Raw genomic sequence first — 23,859 nt, 5'->3', positions numbered from 1 at the left:
AACAGGTTGGGTTGAGACCACAGTGACAGAGCAGCAGCGAGATGGAAGCTGTGGCGTAAAATCCCAAGAGGCTTCTAGACAACCCAGTCTTTCTCCCAACTCGTCAAATACTGATGCTTGGTCTGTGGCTTTTGACATCAGACACTGATGCATAGAGGCACCTTTTAGTAGCTGTATGAGACGCACCAGGCAGCAGCATTTTGAGAGGCTGTGGGCAACTACTATGGTATAAAGAGTGAGAAAGTCCATATCATGTGGGTGGGAGGACAGCAAAGTAAGTCAAACGAACTCTGGACTTTCACTCAGTAGACCACTGTTTGTGTCCTCTGTGAAACTAAAAGTCAATTAAGTTACATATAAATAACAACAAGGTATGCTTGTATGTGTAGCAAGCTACGCCAGTGACGTGTCACATCATGTTACATTACTTTTGAAACAATGTATTTTTTTTTAAAGCCAAACTATGATGTTTATTGTAAACTTAACATTCTTTTGTTGCCTAAAACAAACCTAAAAACTTTTTTAACCGACATTCTAACCTTATTTTGAAGAGACACACGTTTGCATTTAATCTAAAGAAAGTTTATATTGAAAACGGAAGATAATTTTGAAAAGAGACAATGATTGTAACAGGTGTAAATTTATACGGTGTCCCTGAGAGTCCAAAACTGATGCAACTGCTCTATATTTTGATGTGTAGCTTAGGTGTTAGTTGGAAGTAGATGCTCCAGATAATAAAGAAACTCAGCGTTTAAAGGAAGGATTAAAGTAAAAAAACAAGCAAGTGTGGGGTGAAGTGGAGCTCACTCACAGGCTCAAGGGCATGTCGACAGCGTTTTGTGTAATTACTCTCAGTGCCAGAGGGGGGAGACAAAATGTCCACACCTCAGCTTTGATCTTCAGTAAAGGAGAGAATTTGCTTTGCTCGCTGTTAACAAGTCCTGTCAATATCCAGCCAATTTAAGGGAGAGAGTGAGGCTCACCTCTCCTTCAGGAGCTATTGATTGTTGTCTTTTCTTATTTGTGTACCTATTCAGTGTCTGAGCAGTGTTTTAAAACAAGCAGCAGAACTGGAGAAAGAGGAGTGCAGCGAGTGTCAGAACAGGGGTTTACTGTAGGGGAGAGACAATAAAGAGTGTTATTTTCAACCTTTGTAATGCAAATGTTGGCTCTCTGGCTGGTGTTGTTTTGGCCCGAATTAATTCCTGTCCTGTCTGTGTTTCCACATGCATTTAACTTTTGTCAGACTGTGGCATCAGACTGTTAGTCGTCATCAGATCCTGTTTGGAGAAGATTTCCAGTGTTATCTACACAGGAGCAGCTTTTCACACTGAGAGTGAATTAATGCAGATGGGACATCCTTTGCTCTATCAGACTAATGTGACATGTGTATCCATACATATAAACCATAATGTATGCTGGGTAGGACGAAAGCATCGTAGCATGTGACACTTGATTATGTATTGTGACACGTAGCTTAATGGGCTTTTCCTTCCTCTCTGGGCTCATCTCCAATGCGGGGTCACGTTGTGTGACAGATGATTGAAGCCGGACCACTTAACCTCAGAGCGGAGGTAATGAATTATACCTATAATGTATGGCTTCGCCTGGCTGACACATAGACAACCTGTCATGAGACGCAAGTAGACGATCACAACAATACATTTATGAAATGGAGATTATGACCAATTTGGCTAAACTGCAAAATATTTAATTTCATGTGTTTATCATGGTTGGAGGAGAAGTCGCTGTGTAAGCTGTCAGCTTGCAGCACAGAATATTTATATATTTGTTTGTTTGTGTGATTATTTAACAGGGACCATACAGATAAACATTGTCACATACAAATAAGCGTTACATCAGACCACCCAGCTGAAGCTAATTTGCAGCCCCGTCACTAACTGGCTTTTAAATCTGGGTTAAAACGGCCAAGCTGATGAAACAATCAGCGTCAAAACAACTGGATGGATTAAAACAACTGTGTACATACGTGTGTGTGTGTGCTTGAGAGAGAGAGACATTAAGTGTTGTACATGCATATATTATGTATACAATTATGTATTTATTTTGTCTTGTATATTTTTAGGTGCATTATTAGACAAATTCAGTGTGCCTGAATTGCTCCCTGTCCCTGGACTCTGGCCAAAATCCTCTAATTATCAAAAACATGCCTTTATACCTTCGAGCTGGTGACAGCCGTGGCCGGAGGTATAATTATGTTTTTGAGTTGTTTGTCTGTTTGTCTCATTCTTGTGACAGCAATATCTCAGAAACACACTTGAGGGACTTTTGTCAAATTTTGGCACAAACATCCACTTCGACTCAAGGATGAACTGTTGATTTTGATGGGTGGGAGTCACTGTGATCTCACAAAACATGATTTGCTATAGCTTCAGAACAGGGCTCCCCCAGAGAGTCTAAAGACTTCAGTCATCAATTGGAGACCCCTCAGTAAACTGAGATTCTTTAAGTCACTGCTCTCCAGTAGAGGCAGCTGCAGACCCCCGACAGTCCCACTGAAAGTCCCACTCAAACTCTCAAACTCTAAATGGAGAAATAGAAGAGAAATAGAGACTCTGCCCTCTGCTTGTATTTTCTTCTTTTCTTTTTCTTTTCTGTGTTGGGGACAGTCATGGGCGTGCCCCTCAGTGCTGAGGTGAGGTCAGGGCTTTAAGTAAAGACTGTAAACAGCAGGCATCCAAGAGATGCAGCACTGGAAAAAATGCACACATGCCAATGTGAAACATTAAACAAGTGAATCAGGTGTTGCCATACTTTTAATTTCACTGGTGAGTGTATTTAAACACAGTAACCGACTGTATAGATCTTTTATGCTGCCAGTTTGAGGATGTGTCTAAAGCACACTAGTTCCTCTAAAAAATACACTTATTAAATTCTTTGTTTCTTAAAGTCGTCACTACATATATTACACAAGTCTGGACATATTCATGAATGTAAACTGTGTCTTGTCCATTTTGTGGAAGTGTGCAACTGCAAGGCGATAATTCTTGTTTTGGAAGGTTTTGCTTCTTACGTCACTCCCTTTTCTTGTTTTCTTAATATTATTCTCATTATAATGTCTCATGTTTTGTAAGCCTCTTTGCACAACTGCCTCTGACAGAACAGGATTTGGTGTAGTTATTTATCTTTTTTTTTAAAGTGCAATTTTGATCTCAGTATATTTTTTAGTTTTTTTAAGACAAAGCCTGTGAAGCAAAACAGTTCTCCAAATATAACCCGTGACCTTGACCTACTTGAGCATAAGCTGTTGCATCAGGCTGCTGCAGTGGTCACTGACTGTCTGACTGTATGTTGTTGCAGACGGCAGTCCCCTAACCTGGTGGCTGGACTGGGAAGGAGAGAAACGAAGCTACTGGGGAGGATTCCTGCCTGGAGTCCAGCAGTGCTCCTGCAGCCTGGAGGAGAACTGTGTGGACATGAACTACTTCTGCAACTGTGACGCCGACACTGACACATGGTAACAAAGTGCACACACACACACACACACACACACACAATGAGGCATTTACAGTATAGTCCAGGGAAAACTTTTTTTTTAAATTTAGACATGTTTCTAATATATTTAGCAGCATAATAATCCATTGGCGGGAGAAGTATTCAAAGCTCAGTAAAACTACAGTATGTAAATATTATCAGCCAGATTTACTTCAAGTATCAAAAGGTATTTTTAGTGCAATGTTCCCTGTCAGTGCTGTGCTATTATATATCATGTTTGTTGATTAATATTACTGTTGCATTAATGTGTATGCTTTAATAACTGCTGTAGATGTTTAAGATTGTACTAAATTTAACTCTGTATACTGATGTGTAGTTTAACATACAGCAGTGCATCAAATTCTATAAGAATATCACACGTCCTTTAAGAACTATGTATCTATAAAAAGTCAACTTTTCATGGTATCAGAAAAACAGCCCTGTTTTTAGCTTTGTGACGATGCGTTCTCCAGCTGATCCAGGAGAGTTTTGAAGAGTTTATTTAGCTTAAAGAGTAGGAGAATTGTCTCAACACATAAAGTTGTACTTCATCCTTTATTTTTGTTTTTTTATTTTCACTGGACAGGGAGGGGATGAAAAATTGTAATCTGAAAAGTAAATAAAGCTGCCAGACAAGTGTAGCACAGTAAAGTCTAATATTTACCTTGGAGTTGTGCAGTAGAAGTATAACGCAGCATTAAAGGGGAATGCTCAAGTGAAATACCTCAAAAATGTACTTAAGAAAAGCACTTTAGGAAATGTGCTTAGTTAAGTCAAACTATGCATATTATACAAATGCTTTGAACAGGTTGAAAACTAGTCAATAACAGTTTTATATTCTTAAACATGTCAACAAATCAGAAGTTGCACATACCCTTACTGTATCGCATGCAAAATCTTTGTCATGACAAAAACATACATATTTTACATACATATTTACCCTAAATTCTGCTTAGTAAACACACGTTTTAGCTAAGTCAGATTAACTTGCTTTACGTAGATTGCCAACACCTGAAGAATATGTCATTAAATAATAAATGTGATCAAACATAACTTCAAACTAATATTTATTTTTTCTTCACTTTTTCAATGCAGTTTGTTTCCTAGATTTTTTAAAGTAAAATCCACTTGTTAGATTTTACAGTTTGGCTAAGAAGGCAGCAAAGTTACACTGAGTACACATTGATTATATACGAACAATATAATGCAAAACAAGACATCATAAATGTAACAGAGAAGAAACTACTGTCCACGCAGCAAAAGAAAAACATGAATGTACACACATAATGTACAATACATACACATCACTCTGTTATGTCTTTTTGTAAGATCAGTTGGTGGTAAGGACTTCAGTTAACTCTTGTTTCAAACTGGTTAGAGAGATAAGGGATTCTAGATTGAGTCTCGTCTGCAGGTCATTATGAGACCAAGGGCTGTAATAAAATAGACTCCTTTTCCAGCCTCAGTCTGCTCACGTGGCACATTCAAGTGGAGACAATTATTAGATGAAAGATTGTAGGTATTTCATATGAATACTAACTGTACAAGGGTCACCCACCTAGAACGGCCTTATGCAGGAAAATATACCAGTGCTGTCTCATGCGCATAACAAGCGAAGAATACGACCAGATTGTACAGTGTGCAGTGATGAGTCCTGCAGCCTGAGTTTGAAATATATCTCACAGCAGAATGATAAACTGGGTCAAGTTTGGCCAAAGTAGAGAGATGACAAAATGTGTAAATTGTTTCACCACGGTCCGACTGAGACAAGAACAGGCCTGAAACCAGACATTTATGTGTAGCTGGAGAAAGACATGACTTTATTCTATAAAAGAAATCCAGCGTGAACTTGAGTTCCTGTAAGTTAAATGTCTAGTGTGTAGGATTTCAGGAGATATATAGCTATAAATTAAATATAAAAAATATGTTTTCTTTAGTGTGTAATCACTAAATAGGAACTGATGTGTTTTTGTTGCCTTAGAATAGATAAATAAAATAAAATCTATCTAAAGCTGCAAAACATCTCAGCACCTTTTAATGAAGGTGACACAACCAAATTAGTCTATAAACATTACCAATAGCTCTGAATGAGCATTAATTAATGTGTTTTTACCACAAGGTTGCTACTCTGCAGTGGGCTGCCGATGATTACTTGGTACTTAAACTTTGCAGCATTAGTGATGAAAAGCAAAGTAATCTGTCCATGCCCTATTAAGTGTATGTTTTCTTCAGAGACTTTTACCTTTTTGGATTAGGAATTCATAGCTGACCACCACTATTTAGGTTCATCAAAATTTAGAAGAAAAGATGGCAGACCATTGGCATGTCATGCACATTCTAGTTGACAAAATGTTAAAACATTTTCTCAGTCATTTTAGGCCTACAACAATAGTAAATGAAAATGAAATTGTTGAAAAAATTAACAGTTATTCACTGACATTTTTTTTTTTTTTTTGTCAAAGCCTGAGGGAGCCACTGGAGGGGGGCTAAGGAGCTGCGTGTGGCTCCAGAGCCACATGTTGCCTACCCCCACTTCAGAATGAGCCATTAATATATACATTGGGGTCCTCGCCTACAGAGATCACTATGTTGCACCGCCATGTTTCTACAGTAGCCCAGAACAGACAAACCAAACACTGGCTATAGACAGGATCCTTTGTGAGCAGCATGGCTGAAAAAAAAAACAGTTTTCTAACGTGAAACTCCTTTATTTAGTGTTTTACCTGATTTTATTCACCCCTTTTCTTTTGTTGTGGAGAGGAAGAGACCTTTGGCAATAACTGCTGCGGGTAAAAACCTCCTGAACGTCGAGATCTTAAATAATCAGAAAGAAAAGCTGAGCACACATTAGCAGGTGCTGGGCTAGCTGCCTGTCCCCGGCATGCTAAACAGTGTTAAAGAAAGACTGATTTCTAATGTTAAGCTCCTTTATATTGTGTTTTTTTCTGGTTTGAATCACCCGCTCCATTATGTTGGAGAGATGGAAACCTTTGTGGATAATTCAGCTCCCAGTTAAAATAACACTGAAGGTACTCCAACTGGCAGAAGTTTCAGTTGGTCGAAATCTGCAATCCTCACTGTTAGGTATCACCAAATCCCCCAAAATCTTACACACTGAATTTTTTAATTTCCAATCTGATGTTTGAGATTAAATTCGTATCCATGTAAATGCTGGTGGGATTTATGCTGGACTGTTTTAATAGACTGCATTAGTTTTAGCTTGATGTACCTCATAATTGGTAACTGAGTGTATTTCTAACCCATGAGGCACAAAAAAATGAATCAACACATAAATAAACATGTGAAAGGAAAAAAAATGAGACAACTAGAGAGAAAAAGCCAACCAAATAAATAACAATGATCTCCCACTATCGCTCTGTGGTATTTCCAAAAACTACCACCCTGCGATAATCCACAGAAAAACTGCTTGTGATTAATTAGTCAATTCATCGATTAGGCATTCACAGCTCGGAGAATCTGTTTAGTGTTTTATCTGCAGCATTCAGATAGACTTACTCAGAATTTCTTCAGCAGTTTTATTAAACTGGTGTTTACTCCGAAATGATTAATTACAGCTCATACATAATATAACAATCATGATCAATCTCATCATATTTTTAAGCACTGAAGAAAAAAAACAAAGGCTGCATTATGGTAGTAGTGTATAAGACGCTCTGAATGTCTTTGTTTACCGTATGTTAATCCACCGCAAAGCTCCTCTCGATTCGGCTCAGTTTGCATATTTCCAGAGGCAGTTGTCTGCGTTGTGATAGATTGCTCCTTTTTTAATGTGTTTACTCTGCGTTCTGTGCTAATGCAGAAGAATGGATGCCTTTATCTGGACCCCCAGAAAGGCATCCACCCCGAGGGCACTGTGCTACAATTTATTTAATTCTTTTTGTGTGTGTGCCACAGGGCTAATGACACAGGAATCCTCTCCTATAAAGACCACCTGCCAGTGAGCCAGATCGTGATCGGAGACACCAACAGAACGGGCTCGCAGGCCGTCTACCACATCGGCCCTCTGCGTTGTTATGGAGACAGTAGGTGATCACCTCAGTGTTGAAGCGATTGTGCCAGATTTGGTTGCAGATGGAAGCCTTGATTCCCGGGCTTACTGTTGATCAGAGGCAACCCGAGCTCAGATGACGCCTCGTGTTTATCCGTGGATTAAAAGTTAAAATCAATCTGTTCTCTTATGAGATAGACAACTGGCCATGTGGACTGTAACCTCATAACACCTGCTGGACCTGCCAGCAGGTCCGACTAAAACAAACTCATGTGGTGCCAAAATTAGGGGGGAGACACAGGAGGGGGCAGAACTGGACAGCAGCACTGGAACATGAAAGAGGTGGATGATATTTACTGCCTCATGTCTCAGGGTGAGCTGTGGATAAAGGCCGGGGAATTTCAGTAGTTCATCTGCAGCCAAATGAGGTTCAAACCCCGTGATTTTATTTTGAATCCAAATGGTGATACCAGCATTTCCTAAAGACCTTAAATATGTCTAAAAATGATGCACAAGATATCTAAAATATTTCCAGAAACAATATACCTATGATGTGTTCTTACTGCTAATTATTTTCCACAAATTCTTATTATAAGATGGGCGATTATATAATGAACAACCCAATCCCCAAATACGTAAATGTTGGCATTGTACATTTCTGCAAACCACAGATATGTTCATCATCCCATCACATTCATCCCCTTACAGTTGTCATGAATGACATGATGAATGTTGAAATTAGTTTAAAAAACTGTTTTTTTGCACCAAGCTGTAAACATGTTTATTTCTGCTGTAAAGTTGGGCATTTTAACATTTAGATCTATGGGGATTGAATGGCTCTTGGAGCCAGTCTCAAGTGGCCATTAGAGGAACTGCAGTTTTTGACACTTTGACATTGGCTTCCTTTTTCGGCTTCTGAGGTCGCTGCTTTGTCTGCAGCTTGGTAGGCGTCTCACTTAGGTGTCCATCATCCGCCATCCCCTCGTCCTCCTGATGACAGTCATAAGAGCTCACATACTATGTAACTTTAGATGATGATTATGATGCATATAAAACATACAAATATTTGTTTTTGTTTGTTTGTTTTGCAGAAATGCACTATGTGTTTTTCCTCTGGCAACTGGACTGTAATAAATGCATTGATAGATAGATACATAGATAGATAGATAGATAGATAGATAGATAGATAGATAGATAGATAGATAGATAGATAGATAGAATAGTCCATTGTGTTGGGGAGACACAGCAGGTTAAAACATTTTTCATGCACTGGTCAATTTCAAGATTTTGGGATATTTTACTTTCATGAGATGTCCTCTGTCAGACTAGTGGAGAGAAAATACACACCCAAGTGTTTATTTTAGTTCAGATTTCTGCTCTGGAAATTTATGCAAAAAACCATATTTGATTAGATAATACCTCATTTGAATATGAAAAGATAAAGTTTCAGAAAACTTGCAACACAAAAAATAATTGCCTCAATGTCAGTAAGTTTCTTCAGGATATCTTTTTGTTCACTTTTTTTTACCCAGTGCAACTATAGTGTTTTATTTTTGGTCTGAAATGTATGGAATTTTACAATGCATATCTTAAAGGCCATTTTCTCAAAATGATTTTTATCTCGTACTCTGAGCCAAAAATCTCCACTTCAGTGGCGCTCACACACACCAGACTTTTCAGTTTTATTCCCATCTATATTCTGAAAGTTTTTAAAGAGGTGTTGGCTCATGTATCATTCATAGCCTGATTTATCATTCTATTCATAAAAAAACATGGCAAAAAATTATTCTTTTATGGCTATTGACAATATTTTGTGATTTATGGAGTGATTTAAAGATCTAAAATTCCATCTGTAAAAGCCTTTGACTCTAATACTCACGTATTTAATTACATCATACATCATTTGCGTATTTAAACTTACAATTTCAGAAAACTTTTAATACAAAAAAGAATTTTCTCAATGGAATTAATCATCTGGGGAAGTTTCATGGTGATATCTATTAGATAAAAGTTTTACCCTTTTCACCTTCAATTCAGACATTCACTTATTTTTATAAGTTAAACTGATTTACTTTTATGAAATTTTTTTTATTTAATCCTGGTATGACCTCTCCGTACAAAAGTACTGGACTTTTTTTTTAATGTGCTTCAATAAAACAGCTCATTAAAAAGCTGACGACTAATGGAAACCTTTAAACAATGTGAAACACAAAGACTTTCTCACCACAGAAACAACAGCACTGGTTATTGCTTTAAATGATAAAAATGCTTCAAACTTTTATCTGTTTTTGATATTTTCTTGACAAAATATTCTCTTGCAATTCTGTGTTTAATAGCAGCGCTCTTTCAGTGGGAATTGAATAGTCATGCTGTTATACAGTAACACTGCAGAACCTCGTAGGAGGACTGAGATAAACGGTCGAGGGTGAAAAGTGAAGTGAATTTTGACACCAGAAACCACAGTTTGCTTCCTGTTTCCCACTGGAAGTCGACACTGGTTACAGTTCAGATGTCAAATTTCATAATTAACTCCTCACTTGTATTTTGTCACTGTAAATGAGAGGGAAACAGGACAATGTTGACAAAGGAGGCTCAGCGTAATTGGCGCACAGTCAGGAATATGACTACTTTCATCTTTTCTTTTCTTTTCCTTTCAGAGTCTATATGGAACGCCGCGTCTTTCTACCAGGAGTCGTCCTACCTCTACTTTCCCACCCTACAGGCCGAGCTCGCCTCTGATATCTCCTTCTACTTCAAGACTAGCGCTCCTTCAGGAGTGTTTCTGGAGAACCAGGGCCTTAAGGATTTCATCAGAGTGGAGCTCAGCTGTGAGTCAACGTTCAGACGCAGAGAAGTAGAAGTACATGACAAGGACATGCACACAGAATGCCAAAAAAAAAAAGAATAGCCATACATAAGCGCACCCGCCAAAACTGTCAACGTTTTTTTCCTTTTTTTTTTTTCACTTTTCTGAAATGGAAGTGTTAGCTGTACTGTAGTTGACAGTTTAATTTCCCCGAGAAGCAGGCTGTCAGGTCTGCACAGCGTGATGTAATCCTAATGACACAGTCAACAGCTATGTCATGCTGTCACAGGAGGCGTTAAAAGCATTTCCTTACTACCCATGTAGTGAAGTCGAAAACCTTAATGAACACACCAGATGGATGGAGATTACCTCGTAGATTCACTGGAGGGAAAAGGAGATAAAATGCTGCAAATCAGATATATTGATGCAGAAGATTGACTCGTTTACACGAGCACAGATAAAGTAAATACAATGTAGTTTATAAGGTGCATTAAAGAATTCAGCGACATGATTTCGTACTTAGCAAACAGCATATCTAATAAGTACTTCTAGTCGTTGGAGCAGCAGTGGATTAGTTTATTTATTACAGGTGATAAAAAGATTTGAAATTGTTGATTACAGTGTGTTTTGTTGCACAAACCTGAGGGAGGAGTTCTCAGGATATTTGCAGCCTTTATGTATTACTGCAGCATCGGAGACGTTGTGAAATATTGACGAGCTGTCAGCTGAGCCCCCTCATAAATCTATTCAGGTCATCAAGTTTTCCCAGCAGCATTGTATCGCATTGCATCAGAAAGGGAGGATAGAGAGGAACATAAAAAACCTAATATCACATTCAGTCTGACCTGGCTGTCGTGTGTGTGTGTTTGTGTGTCGGTGTGTGCGTGTGTGCATGATTCCCTACTGGCCTCCCAGCTCCCTCAGTGGTGACTTTCTCCTTTGATGTGGGAAACGGTCCAGCGGTCCTGTCGGTGAAGTCCCACCTCCCTCTTAATGACAGACAGTGGCACTACGTGAGGGCAGAGCGCAATGTGAAGGAGGCCTCGCTGCAGGTTGACCAGCTCCCCCTCCGCTTCCTGGAGGCGCCGGCTGACGGACACCTCCGTTTACGGCTCAGCAGCCAGCTGTTCGTAGGTAGGCTTACTGTCAGACTGACTAAACCTCCAGCAGAGACAAAGGTTTATTTAAATCTGCACTGATTGATTTTTTTTTGGAGGGTGTTGTACTGCAAGATGCTTACACAACATTGACATATTAAATAGGTTGCCGGGTTAATTATCTTTTCAGCTCTGCTTTTGTTCTCTACCAATGAGGGTGACCATCATTTCTGAGCTGGCAACGTTTGTCTTGTGTATACCGAAAATCATAACAAATGTTTCAGGTTTCAGTGATCAGGCGTGTTTTTAAATTATATTTTTATGCCTCCGCACCAGCAGCTGCAGTAACAGGAAGCATTACATTTATCAGGTTGTTTGCCCGTCTGGCCCATTCTCATGAACCTGATATCTCAAGAACACCTTGTTTCCTCAAATTTGGCACAAACACTTAGTTTCAACTTTGAACTGATTCGATGTAGGTGAGCAAGCTCAAAGCTCACTTTGACCTTGTATTTGTCTTATCCTCCTGAACGCAATGTCTCAAGAAAGCCTTGAAGGAATTTCTTCAAAATTGGCACAAACGTTCACTTGGACTTGGCAGTGAACTGATTACATTTTGGTGGACATAAGTCAAAGTCATTGTGAACCTGTCTGTTGTATTCTAGTAAATGCAATATCTAAAGAACGGTTTCAGCCAATTCTTTCAAATTTGGCACATTCACTTGGACTTACTTACTTGGAACAAAATTTGAAATTGGTGGTCAAAGTTCAAAGTCACTGCAACTTTGGGCCGGTCTCACTGTCATGAAAGCAGTATATCATAAAGGCCTTGAGGGAATTTCATCAAATTTGGCACAAACATTCACTTGGGTGATGAACTGATTAGATTTTGATGGTCTAAGCTCAAAGATCACTGTGATATAACAAAACATATTTTTGGCAATAACTCAAGAAGAAATTGGGTAAATATGACGAAATTTTACACAAATGTCTAATAGGGTAAATTGATGAAGTGATAATGTTTTTTTTTCCAAGAGGTCAAAGGTCAACTTCGCTGTGAAATCATAATATTATGCAAAAACACTTATCTGGCCATTATTTTAAAGCCATAACTCAGGAACAGAGGAGGAGACATTTGGTCAGATAGAGAATATTTTTGTATTGTTTCATCATTTCATTCAATTAGACATTTGTGTAAAATTTTGTCATAATTAGTGTGTGAATTCTTAAATTATGGTCAAAAATATGTTTAGTAAGGTCACTTTGACCTTCAGAATCTAATGAGTTTAGATTTAAGTCCAAGTGAAAGTTTATGCCAAATTTGATGAAATGTCTTCAAGGCATTCTTGTAATATCACACTCAGGAGAACTGGACAGAAAAAACAAAAGCATAATGTCTCCGGGCACTTCAGTCACTGGCAAAGAGGAATAAAAATGAGCTAAACGACAGCAAGAAGGGGTAAAACTGCAGTCAGCTGTTCTCTGTTGGTTTATCACGATTATCAACAACCTTCTAATTTTTCCACTTTTAATATAAAAAATATTATATTAACTGGTCCAGTTTTAAAAGAAAGTTTTAGATTATTCAAACCTGCCTTAATACACATTCACATGCCATATGTACTTATGAAAGAGTTATTGGTCACTGTAATCATTCCTCCTCTACGAACTGGCCTTGATCTTTTAGAAATACAGCTGAAGCTAACACGAGGTTTCTTCAGAAGTCTTATATACTCTTTGGCTGAGTTTTGAAAAGATTTTTTTTCACAGAGCAAGGACTTTGGCTTTTGTTACCCATCTTTCACAATGTAGTCACACTACAAAGGTATCTCTTCACAGCTCAAATGGAAAGGAGAAGCGATTACGGCCAACAATAACTGTCCTGAAAGAATACAAACCTGCCCTGTAAGCTACTGTGAAAAACTAATGTATTTTATTATTTTTTCATTATTGCTCTGGTTCAGAAGAACGGCTGCTCCCTTTCTCCTCTCACATTTCTCCAGCAGCCTTTCCCCCCTATGACATTTTAATGTGTCTCCTTAATAATACACCAGCCCTCTGGAGGGGACAGACCCCATTTTTAAAAAGTGTGTTTTTTTCACATGTTCTCCATTTTACTGTAGGCCTACAGTTCATACACTTAATGGGTCATTTATTTAAATCTGATGAATAATTTATCAGAGGAGTAAAATGACAAATGGAAGCAAGAATCCTTCGTTGATCTTAAAAAAAGAAAAAAAAGCTTGTCATTAAGTGAAGATTTAATTATTTTCAAAAGGAGGCACAAAGGTGTCATTTTACGACACACTCTCAGAAGAGAAAGTTAATATTAATATTTGATGATGTCCCTGCCATTTTGAAACAGATGACTGGTTTGGAAAAGTAGATGAGAAAAAATTACTAACGTTTTCTAAAAGTGGGATTTTAAAAAAGCTACCTGGTCAGTAAAAGCTTGTTTTAGACATATTATGTACAAGAACACATAAACGCTAATCTAAATTTATGTAATGCAACACCTTGATATAACCAAACAGGTTCAAATATAACATATTACTAGTTTCATTTCTGTTGTATTTTAGTCAAGACTTTCCAGTCACATCCTCAAAGGCACTATTTGACAGAAATGTGACTTGTTTATCACAAACATCTGAAACAAGGTTACAAGGTCAGTTTACTGTCATTCTGCAACACGGCGTTTGTTGAATGACAATGTATCGCAGTATACTGTGACACACAGTAGAATTTATTTAAGAGCTTCTTTCATCGACAAGTTTAATCTTAATATGTAATGTTTCTGTCGTATTACACTTGAAGGTTGCATTTAGCCCAAATTCTACACGTTGTCGGCCTGAACACATACAGACAGACAGGTTTTTATAACCAAGGATGAATGCAGTTCGAAGGCAGAAAACAGCTTATATGTAGTAATTCTGAGCATGTTCAGTAAAGCGACTTGATGGAAACAAGTAAAATACATTTTAAGAGGTACACTTCTATGTGGTACTTAATTCTTGTGAGGCAAGGTGAATTTTTTAAATTTATTTATTTATTTATTTATTTATTTATTTTGCAAGTAAAGTCTGCCAAGACCCCAAATTTATCTCCTACATAGTAGATATTATCTCCTACAAGCAGGATGTTATCTCCATTGTACAAGATATCTCCTAAGTATGAGACATTATTTCCTACGTACGTGATGTTATCTGCCATGAAAAGATATTACCTCCAATGTGTGGGATATGATCTCCCATGTTGGGATGTTGTCTCCTATGTTCAAGTTATTATCTCCTATGTATAAGACATTATTTCCTATATATAGGGTGTTTTCTCATATGTAATAGATATTATCCCCTATATATGAGATATTCTCTCCTACATACAGGATGTTATCACCTTTATGAATGATATTATGTCCTATGTATAAGAAATTATCTCCTACATATGGGCTGTTGTCTCCTACAACATGATATTATCTCCCACGAACAGAATGATATCTCTTGTCACATGATGTAATCTCTTACATTTAAATACAGTATTATCTCCTATGTACAGGATGTTATCTCCTACATACAGGATATTATATTTTACATAGAGGATATTACCTCATATGGATAGGATGTTATCTACTATGTTCAAGATATTATCTCCTCTGTTAGAGGATATTACCTCCAACAAATAGGATGTTATCGCTTAGGAGATAAACTTTTAAGCTTAATTAGGCTGATTTGAGCCTGAGAAAGCCGTTCAAAATGAAGAGCTTAGTGCACGAGCTCTTCATTCTGCACGGCTTTCTAATGAATTAAGCCTAAAAGTCTCGGCAATAACATCCAAGACAGAGGAGATGGCACCTCTTATGTAGGAAGATAGGAGATAAACTTAGGTTTTGGCCAACATCCCTTGCAGTTTTAAAATTATTTTCTTTTTTCTCTTTGCCTTTTAGTGCTTCTGTAGGTTCTCCTCTTAATATTTTCAAAAGGGTTTTAGAGCACACCACAGTGTGTTTGACACCTGTCGGCTAAAGCTAGATGGATATGTGGAATTTCAGTGACCAGCTAGAAGCATTAATTGCATAAGCCCAGGCTGCACAAAGCTGGCTCTTTCAGGTATTGAGAAATAACTTGTGTGCGTCCCACACCATTAGCAGGCAGCATGGGGTAATCAGCATGAAGCACGTATAGCTCTATATATTTTATCGCTAGTGACATTAGCATGTGTGACGTCTTTGCTGTTTGCCAGCAGGGGTGAAGAAAACAGAGACTCCCTCCCAACTGACTCTCCTGCAGGATATTTAAGTAAAGTCAGTTTCATTCAGGGACTGGTCATTATTTATCCGGGGGTGGGGATGTGTTTGGTTGTGACTTTGCTTTTGCTTCTTTTCTTTTTTTTCAGACCCTCACTTTTGATGAGGAAAACTTCCCGCGCAAAAAATAAAAATAAAAATAAAAAACAACGGAAATAATGGCAGAAATCTCAGGAAGAGCAACTGAGGAGAGATCCCTCTCCCTGGACGGTTAGACGTAGTATAGACAATCAGGATGATAAAAATTATAGAGACGACTAATCACAAGGAATGCAAACATATATAGAAAACGGATCGGGTCGTATTCATGCACCTCACAGGTGTTACCATTGATTGCTGTTTGTGCAATCAAAATACACCGCTAGACATATGTCAGACAAATTACAAAACTTATAATGAAGCCTAATTTAACAAGTGTGATTTATCAGCCTCGGGGGGTCATGAAAGGAAATTACGCCCACCTGTTTGTATGGGTATTTTTTTCTGAGATAAATTATAAACATAACAATGATGCATTTCCATCAAAAGTCATCAGTCTCCCACAACTGTGAAGCGTAAATTAGCAGCTGCCAGCATGTCACAAATATTTGTCTCCTAAGTGCATCTCATCAAGATTTCTCTTGCAAACCTGTCTAGTCCATTACACCGTATATTTAGTCTTAATGAGGTTTCACACGCTTAAGTGCCGTCAGAGTTGCCCTAGATGCAAACTGGAATTAAGTAAATGTTTGTCGTAAATCCTCATCAGCCTTAAAGGGGATCACTGTTATAAAATCATCAGAGAAGCTTCTAAGCGCAGCCAGCGAGCTTTAGATGTGACTAACGGCTGTTCTCGTCTCAGGAGGAACAGCGTCCCAGCAGAGGGGCTTCCTGGGCTGCATCAGGACTCTGACCGTCAACGGCGTGAGCTTTGATCTGGAGGAGAGGGCCAAGATGACGCCGGGGGTGACCTCTGGTTGTCCCGGCTACTGCAGCGGCTCCAGCAGCCTCTGCCATAACAGGGGGAGGTGCATCGAGAAGAGCAACGGCTACGTGTGCGACTGCTCCCAGTCCGCCTACGGAGGGACCACCTGTAACCAAGGTCACTGCAGATCCACAACAAAAGCCCTCACACTTAATGTCATTCTTTTAATAGGTTAATGTTGATTACAACAAATAAATAATCGATCATTGCCAAGGTTATTCCATTACGGCGCATCAATAAAAATGCAAGTAATGCAAGAGGCAATTAATACTTGTCCTGGCTCCAGACTCCAAGAACATTTAAAATGCATTAGAGCAAATTATCTCCTGCAGTATGTGAGTACAAAACAGAGCACAGACACCAACACAACTGAAACCCAGCAGAGCAGCAGGCTGAGCAAACAGCCACATATACATTTGGTGAAGAGAAATGGTTTGAAGACGTATTCTGAGAGACAAGAGATGGAAATTTTTGGCTGCAAATGTGACAGACCACATTGCACTATTTACACTGTTTCCTCTGACTCAGTGTGTTCAAAATGAAAGAGGCACTCTTGCCAGGATACAGTTAATCCGACTGCTGTTCAAAGATATTTCTGCTTTATTACAACTTGGATCTTACCACAGTGAGCTGTGTTATTGTGGCGCCTATCAGATATGTCACCTGTAGGTTATAGACTCTCCCTTTGATCCATGTCTCTCTGGGAGTTAAACTTTCAGCAGTAAAATGCAGTCCTCAGATAAGTGCTTTCAGTTGTATGATAATATGATGGCAGATTTTCAAAGCTCTGAAGTTTTGACATAATGAAAGTACTCCACATTAAAAGCGAGGGTTATGATTAAACAATGAGCGCAGCCTCTTTGCAAAGCAAACTGTCACTTTTATTTCCTGCTGTTTATTTGGTGTATAAATATATTAGTATGTTACCCGGCAATAATATTCAGCAGTTGCCTAGAGATTATCAGTGTATGTGTCACAAGCAGAGAATGTGTTACTACTAAAGCAGTCTCATCAAAAAAATATGTTTTTGCAGCGATGTCAATCAAGGCAGTGATGCAATGGTGTCTTGGTATGTTGGCGCTCTGTGGCTTCCACCCTTCCACCCACTCACTTTTAACTCCAGGAGCAATGCTTTTCATTCGTAAGATATAAAAGTTGGGCTTTTTGACATCACAACACACAAAATATGCACAAACTTGCTTGTTAAGGGAGTTTTGTTGAGGTGGTATGAATGGGATTGATCGACAACACTTAGATCTCCTGTGGTGATGTCGCAGCTGATGGTTTGTTGTCAATATTATTTCTGAGTCTTCGTCTTTTTTTCCATGAAGTTTCATAATGTGCTCTGATGTGTAATTGTTGTAGTGTTTGTGCATGAATAACACTGATCTACCCATCCCTTTATATCCCTCCACCAAATCTATGGGTTACATCAAGACAGCTGGTGAGTTTATCCTTAAAGGGACAGTTCACCCAAAAGTCAAAACTCATATTTTTCCTCTCAGTCTAGATTATTTTGGTGTGAGTCTCCAAGTGTTAGCGATATTGACAGTAGAGATTTCTTCCTTCTCTCCAACATAATGTTACTAGATTACACTCCAGCAATGTCTCTTTCCAGAAATCATGACCTGGTTACTCAAGATTATTTTTGTATAACTACACTGTTTACATTTTATTAAAGCTTTTAATTATGCATATTTAAGGGTAGAACCACTTGAGAATCAGGCTTTCTGCAAGGCTTTGCTACAATCTGAGTCAGTTCCACCCCTCGCTCCTCCACAGCTCCAACCTCCTGTCCAAATGGTCAGGTCTGGCTCTGAAAAACAAGATTGCGGTTGCCAAAATGCCAAACTTGAGGCTTCAAAATGCAAGTCTGCAAACCAATGAGTGACATCACAGTGGCTATGTCCATTATTTTAACTACAGTTTATGGTCACATGTAGTTCCCTTATACTGGAGAGAAGACAGACATCTCTACAGCCGATATCTCCAACACTCAACTCACACAAAAGCTATCTAGACTGATAAACAGCACTACAGGAAAGAGGAAAAGTATGTGTCTGATTTGGGGTTCAACTGTCCCTTTAAGACAACAACTTTTACCAGGACTTCATAGCAAAAGTCAGAAGTTCCCTGTGTGCGGAGAATACCACAAAATGCAATAACATGTCATTGCTTGCTCTGCAAGATGGAGACTAATGCGTATCTCTGGCTATTTTTAAGTAGGTATACAGAAAATCTACCTGCCCAGAGAGTTCTCAGGTAGCTTCACATACACACCACTACACCTCTGAAGACAGACATGCTTTCATTCTCACAGTGCCTTCCCTGTAGCCGTGCCCACTGGGCCCGAACTACATTTTTTACCCCACTTTTGATTAGGTTGTGTTTCTAGCTCGCGCTTTCATTTTTTGAGGTGTAATGAACATTGCTGCCTCTGGAGGCCGCAAGCTGAGTTTCAGTCTTTTAATCTTGTTTCAAAAAGAGTTGCAACACAGCTCCCGGCACTGAAACCTTTTTTTTTTTGTTCTTTGTGTCCCCGTGTGTGCAGAGGTGTCGGTGTCCTTCGACATGGAGTCCTCTGTGACCTACACTTTCCAGGAGCCTTTCTCAGTGATGCAGAACAGAAGCTCGCAGGCCTCCAGTGTTTCCACAGAGAGCAGCAGCCGAGCCAGAGAGGACATGGCCTTCAGCTTCGTCACCTCCCAGAGGCCGGCCATGCTGCTGACTGTCAGCACCTTCAGCCAGCAGTACATCGCTGTCATCCTGGCCAAAAACGGTACACGCAGGTTTTACATTAATAGCATGAGAGAAAAAAAACACCTGCCAGACAGTAATAACTTACAGCAATGACGTACACACGAATAAGTATTTATATATTCAGTGATTTCTATCTGTAGCTTTCATCACCAATGTGGAAAACATGGAACTGAGCCTACGCAGGCAGCCAGATAAATTTAGCAGCTGCATTGTTAGCAAACATGTCTTCCACATAGTTACACAAATCAGAGCAATGCAGCAAACAGATTCATTATAAAACATTGTATCTGCATCTCAGTATGAGAATTTTACAGGTGTTTGTTCACAGCCATTTTAAATCCTGTAAAATGTTACATGTTTTGAAGGTGTTTTTTTTTTCTTTTCTTGCTACATGGAATTGACAATTATGGAATCAAAACTATTTACAGTCACTCAGTAATTAAACCAGGTGTTTACTTACATGTTTAATCATTTAGATTTTTTGTAACACACTAGGAAATTAGTGGAAATCAGTGCGAATGATTATTTCACTATGCCTCTGTGCCATCGATAGCCATGGCTGGAGGCATTTTGTTTTCAGGTTGTTCATCTGTTTGTCCCATTCTCGTGAACGCCATATCTCAAACACACCTTGAGGAAATTTCCTCAAATATGAAACAAATGTTCATTTGGACTCAGTGATGAACTGATCAGATTTTGGTGGTCAAAGATCAAGGTCAGTCTGTCCTTGCATCCATTGTATTCTCGTGAATGCGATATCTCCAGATCACCTTGCGGGAATTTCTTCAATTTTGACATAAACATTCACTTAGACTGAAAAATAAGCTATTTAGAATTGATCGAAACAGATGAATACAGAAGCAAACAACAATACCAACAATAGAAAACAGTGAACATAACAGAGAACAAATTGCAACACAAGAGAGGATGAAGTCGATTAAGGAATCATGCTCAGAACAATTGCATGCCAACCAGAAGAAGTGGATTTTTAGCAGAGGCTTACCAGAGTGGTCGATAAAAATGGATAAAATACAAGGATAAAAATGACGATGCAGTAACATTTTATATCCAAAAGATCAAAGGTCAACTTTACTGTTGCATCATAATGTTCTGCATAAAACACTCCTCTGGCCGTTACTCACCATCAGGAGTCAGGGAGAGAAGGGGAGACATTTGACCAGGTACTGAATTGGTGACTCTCATTTTTGGTGCCCACCTTGAAACTGAACTGATTATTTAGATCTCCTGTGCTGCTGGAGGAGAAGATGTGTGTGAAGCATCCATGTTTTCACAGACATGGATGTAAACTGTAAGACCAACAAGACTGGTGCACGGAGGCATACAATCGCACGGCGGTAATTCAAGTTCTTTATTTTCTTAAAGGTATTCTTTGCAGGAATTGTCAGGTGCTGTTTGCAAACATTCAAACATGACCCTGTCTTTCTACACTGCTTACACGTACACTGCAAGCTACTATTGTAGGAAGGTCGCATTTGCTAAAATGGAAGCTAACTAAGCTGACTGCTGGCACCAAACTGTCCAACAAAAAACAGGCTAACTCCCTGTCGCGCTTCATCCCAGGGAGATTGAAAGCCAACCCCAGATTCATTCTCATTTTGAAACAAACTTTGTTCGCGCTTTGGGGGGAAAGGGGGAAAACTTTCAGGGGTCCAGCTGCGAGAGGGTCCTATAGCCATGTCCAACAGAAATATAAGCAATAATAACCAGATTTTATTTTCAACTTAATCGTCTCAGTCTGCTGTGTCCTGAGTCTTTCAGACTTTTGGGAAGACTGGACTAAGTGTCTGTTTAGACTCATTTATGTCGCCTTCATTAGTGTGTCTGTTTTGTTTTCATTTGGTCTGTTTATTATTTAGAAGATTGCATTTTCTTGTTTTGGGGGTTTAATTTTACTGTGTTTTCTTCTCCTATCTTCCTGTGCTGCCTTTCTTTCATTTGCCCAGTTACGCCTTTCCTGCATCGTTAGTCTCCACTCAGCTGAGCTCCTCCGCCGTTTATCTCCACCGGCACTTCATCCCCTCGTCAGTCTAGTTTGTATTATGTCCTGGTTTTCGGTTCAGCCTTTGTTGGATCCTTGATTTGGTCGTGTGACGTTCAGTTGCTGTTTACTTGAAATATTAAGTGATCTTTTGATCTCCTGTTGCCTGTAGTCCACCTGCTCTGCATCTCATGACAAAAATATCCCCCACTAATTATTAAAGCAGCAAAATAATTATTGTACAGAGTTATTATCTTTAGTAAAATGTAGCCTGTTTCGTGATGAATACCTTTCCTTTCTATGCCAGGAGCTGCGAATGAATCAGGATCAAAGAAAAATGAGGGAGCTCAAGAGGGCCAAATATTAAGTGCAAATGTTGCAACTTTGGTTGCCTTTGACCTGCAAATTTCTGCCAGTAGCTGTCTTAGTGGTGCTGTTGTTTAAGGGGACAAAGAGCCAGAAAGTCCAAAATATAATGAAGCTTTTGAAGGTTATTTGTGGTGTGTCATCAGCACTGGTTTAATTTGACCTCCGCAGTGTGACTGCAGAAGGCTTCACAGCAGAGACATGCTTTGAAGGGAGATATGAGATGGGGCTTAATGGTAGAAATGTGTTTTTGGTATAAAAAGTCACACCTTATGCATTTATTTAACATGTCTGATGACAGAGCTCAAAAATACCCATTTTTCACCAAAATTTGCACATATATGGAAGTAAAATAGACTTTAGACTATTTTCCCATTGCTATATATGTATATGTACATACATATACATATATAGCGCTATATATATATATATATATATATATATATATATATATATATATATATATATATATATATATATATATATATATATATATATATATATATGGTTTGCCTTTTTCGTGCAGTGAGGAGGGGAAAAAATGAACTGGGGGGAGGGCATACGCTCAGCACACCTGTGTTCTCTTTCTGAACCGCTTTTCCAGATTATCAGGGAAAATCCCTGCATTTATAGGCTGACACAATTGCGTTACCATGGTTGCCAAATCATTTTTGCATAATTACATAGATCTGGGAGATTGCCTCCTTGACAGTGGCCTGTTCCACTTTACGAATGCACCACCAACGAGATACACTCACTCTGAAATCATCTTTTTTTCTGTCTTTTTTTTTCAGAGAAAAATGGAATCCACTCAAATGAAAAGGGATTCAATCACAATCTCATTGCATTCCAGCTACCATTGTAGTTTTTTTCTTACCTCCAGAAAGAACAGATTGGCGGGGCATGTGCAGATGCGCCTGTCAAAATGTTGTGAGAAATAGGGTGGGGGTGAGGGTCAGGCAGGCTTATAGTTAGAGGTAGAGCAGCCCCTTGAAAGTTGAATCATCAGTCGACTGAGATTGCTTCAAGTTGAGCAGTCGTTTTTTCTTTGCAGTGTACTTCTGGAGACGTTTTGGTCCAAACATTTTGCTACAGAGTGAGTGCTCTTGACTTTCACTCTATTCTTTAAAGCTGCAGACATGCAGGCAGCGGCACAGAGACAGAGAAAGACGGCACCGCAGGGTGAAGAGGTGGCGAATGTACTCAAATTTAATAGGATACAGTCTGTGGCTTTTGTTTGGTATCTGCAGACATTTTGTATTTGTGATCCATTCTTAGCGCCGTTAGCTTGTTTACTATATAACGTAAACCGCTGTCACACTGAACTCCAATCAGACTTTGAAACTTTCTTTGGAAAAAAAAGCGAATCGTTGAATATCTGTATTCATGTATGTATTCGACTGGCATAATTCTGAGTCGGTACAGCCCTAGTTAGGGCAGTCTCAGGACATCTGAACAACCTGAAAACCTCAAAATCAAATTTCTGTGAAATCTTATATCCGTTTGCATGTTGAAAGGTGTTGAGCGGAACAAAAAACAAAGATGAAGCTGACAGTGAGCAGGCAGCTAATGTGCATCATACTGCCGCTCCAGCTGCCAGCATGAATATAATACCAGAGCCGCCCCCACAACTTTGTGCAAAGTGATTACAGGCTAATGAATAGTTTTAACCTCCGCAGCTCATCTCCTCCTCTGCATCTTTCTTCACTGGGAGTGTTAGAGTCCAGTACATTAAACCACACCATATGCACAATAAAAGTCCTTTTATATCGAAAGAAAAATATTTAAAAGACTTTAGACAGTAAACAAAACAATGAATGAATGGATAAAAACAAAAGACCCAACTGGGCTTGGACTAAACTGTTTCACTTTAAGCCTGGAGAAAATTTCAGAAAAAGGTCCTCACTTGGTACAGAATATTTCCCTGCTGTCAACGGCGTATCTCAGCGTTTTTCAGCTCCTGCCACAAGAAAGGCCTCAAAGCTTTAAGCTGACAGCCTTTAAGCTGTATCCAAACTTTGGAGAATCATATTGAGTGACAGTGCAGTTGTTAGTCTGAGTCG

General features: G+C 39.0%; 1 protein-coding gene across 1 annotated transcript in view; it reads left to right on the top strand.

Moving 5' to 3' along the window:
- cntnap5a (contactin associated protein family member 5a) overlaps nucleotides 1–23,859 on the top strand; it is a 135,239-nt gene that overhangs the window by 94,106 nt on the left and 17,274 nt on the right. The window contains exons 14-19 of the mRNA XM_042494432.2: nucleotides 3,322–3,478; nucleotides 7,411–7,538; nucleotides 10,162–10,332; nucleotides 11,226–11,444; nucleotides 16,549–16,788; nucleotides 19,223–19,450. Of these exons, the coding sequence (XP_042350366.1) occupies nucleotides 3,322–3,478; nucleotides 7,411–7,538; nucleotides 10,162–10,332; nucleotides 11,226–11,444; nucleotides 16,549–16,788; nucleotides 19,223–19,450 (1,143 nt within the window). The remainder of the gene's footprint in view (nucleotides 1–3,321; nucleotides 3,479–7,410; nucleotides 7,539–10,161; nucleotides 10,333–11,225; nucleotides 11,445–16,548; nucleotides 16,789–19,222; nucleotides 19,451–23,859) is intronic.

The sequence above is a fragment of the Plectropomus leopardus genome, chromosome 10, assembly GCF_026936395.1.
Source record: "Plectropomus leopardus strain MGB_pleo_1.0 chromosome 10, ASM2693639v1, whole genome shotgun sequence".
Classification (NCBI taxonomy): domain Eukaryota; kingdom Metazoa; phylum Chordata; class Actinopteri; order Perciformes; family Serranidae; genus Plectropomus; species Plectropomus leopardus.
Note: the sequence above shows the minus strand (reverse complement) of the source record. Positions and strands in the feature narration are given on the sequence as shown.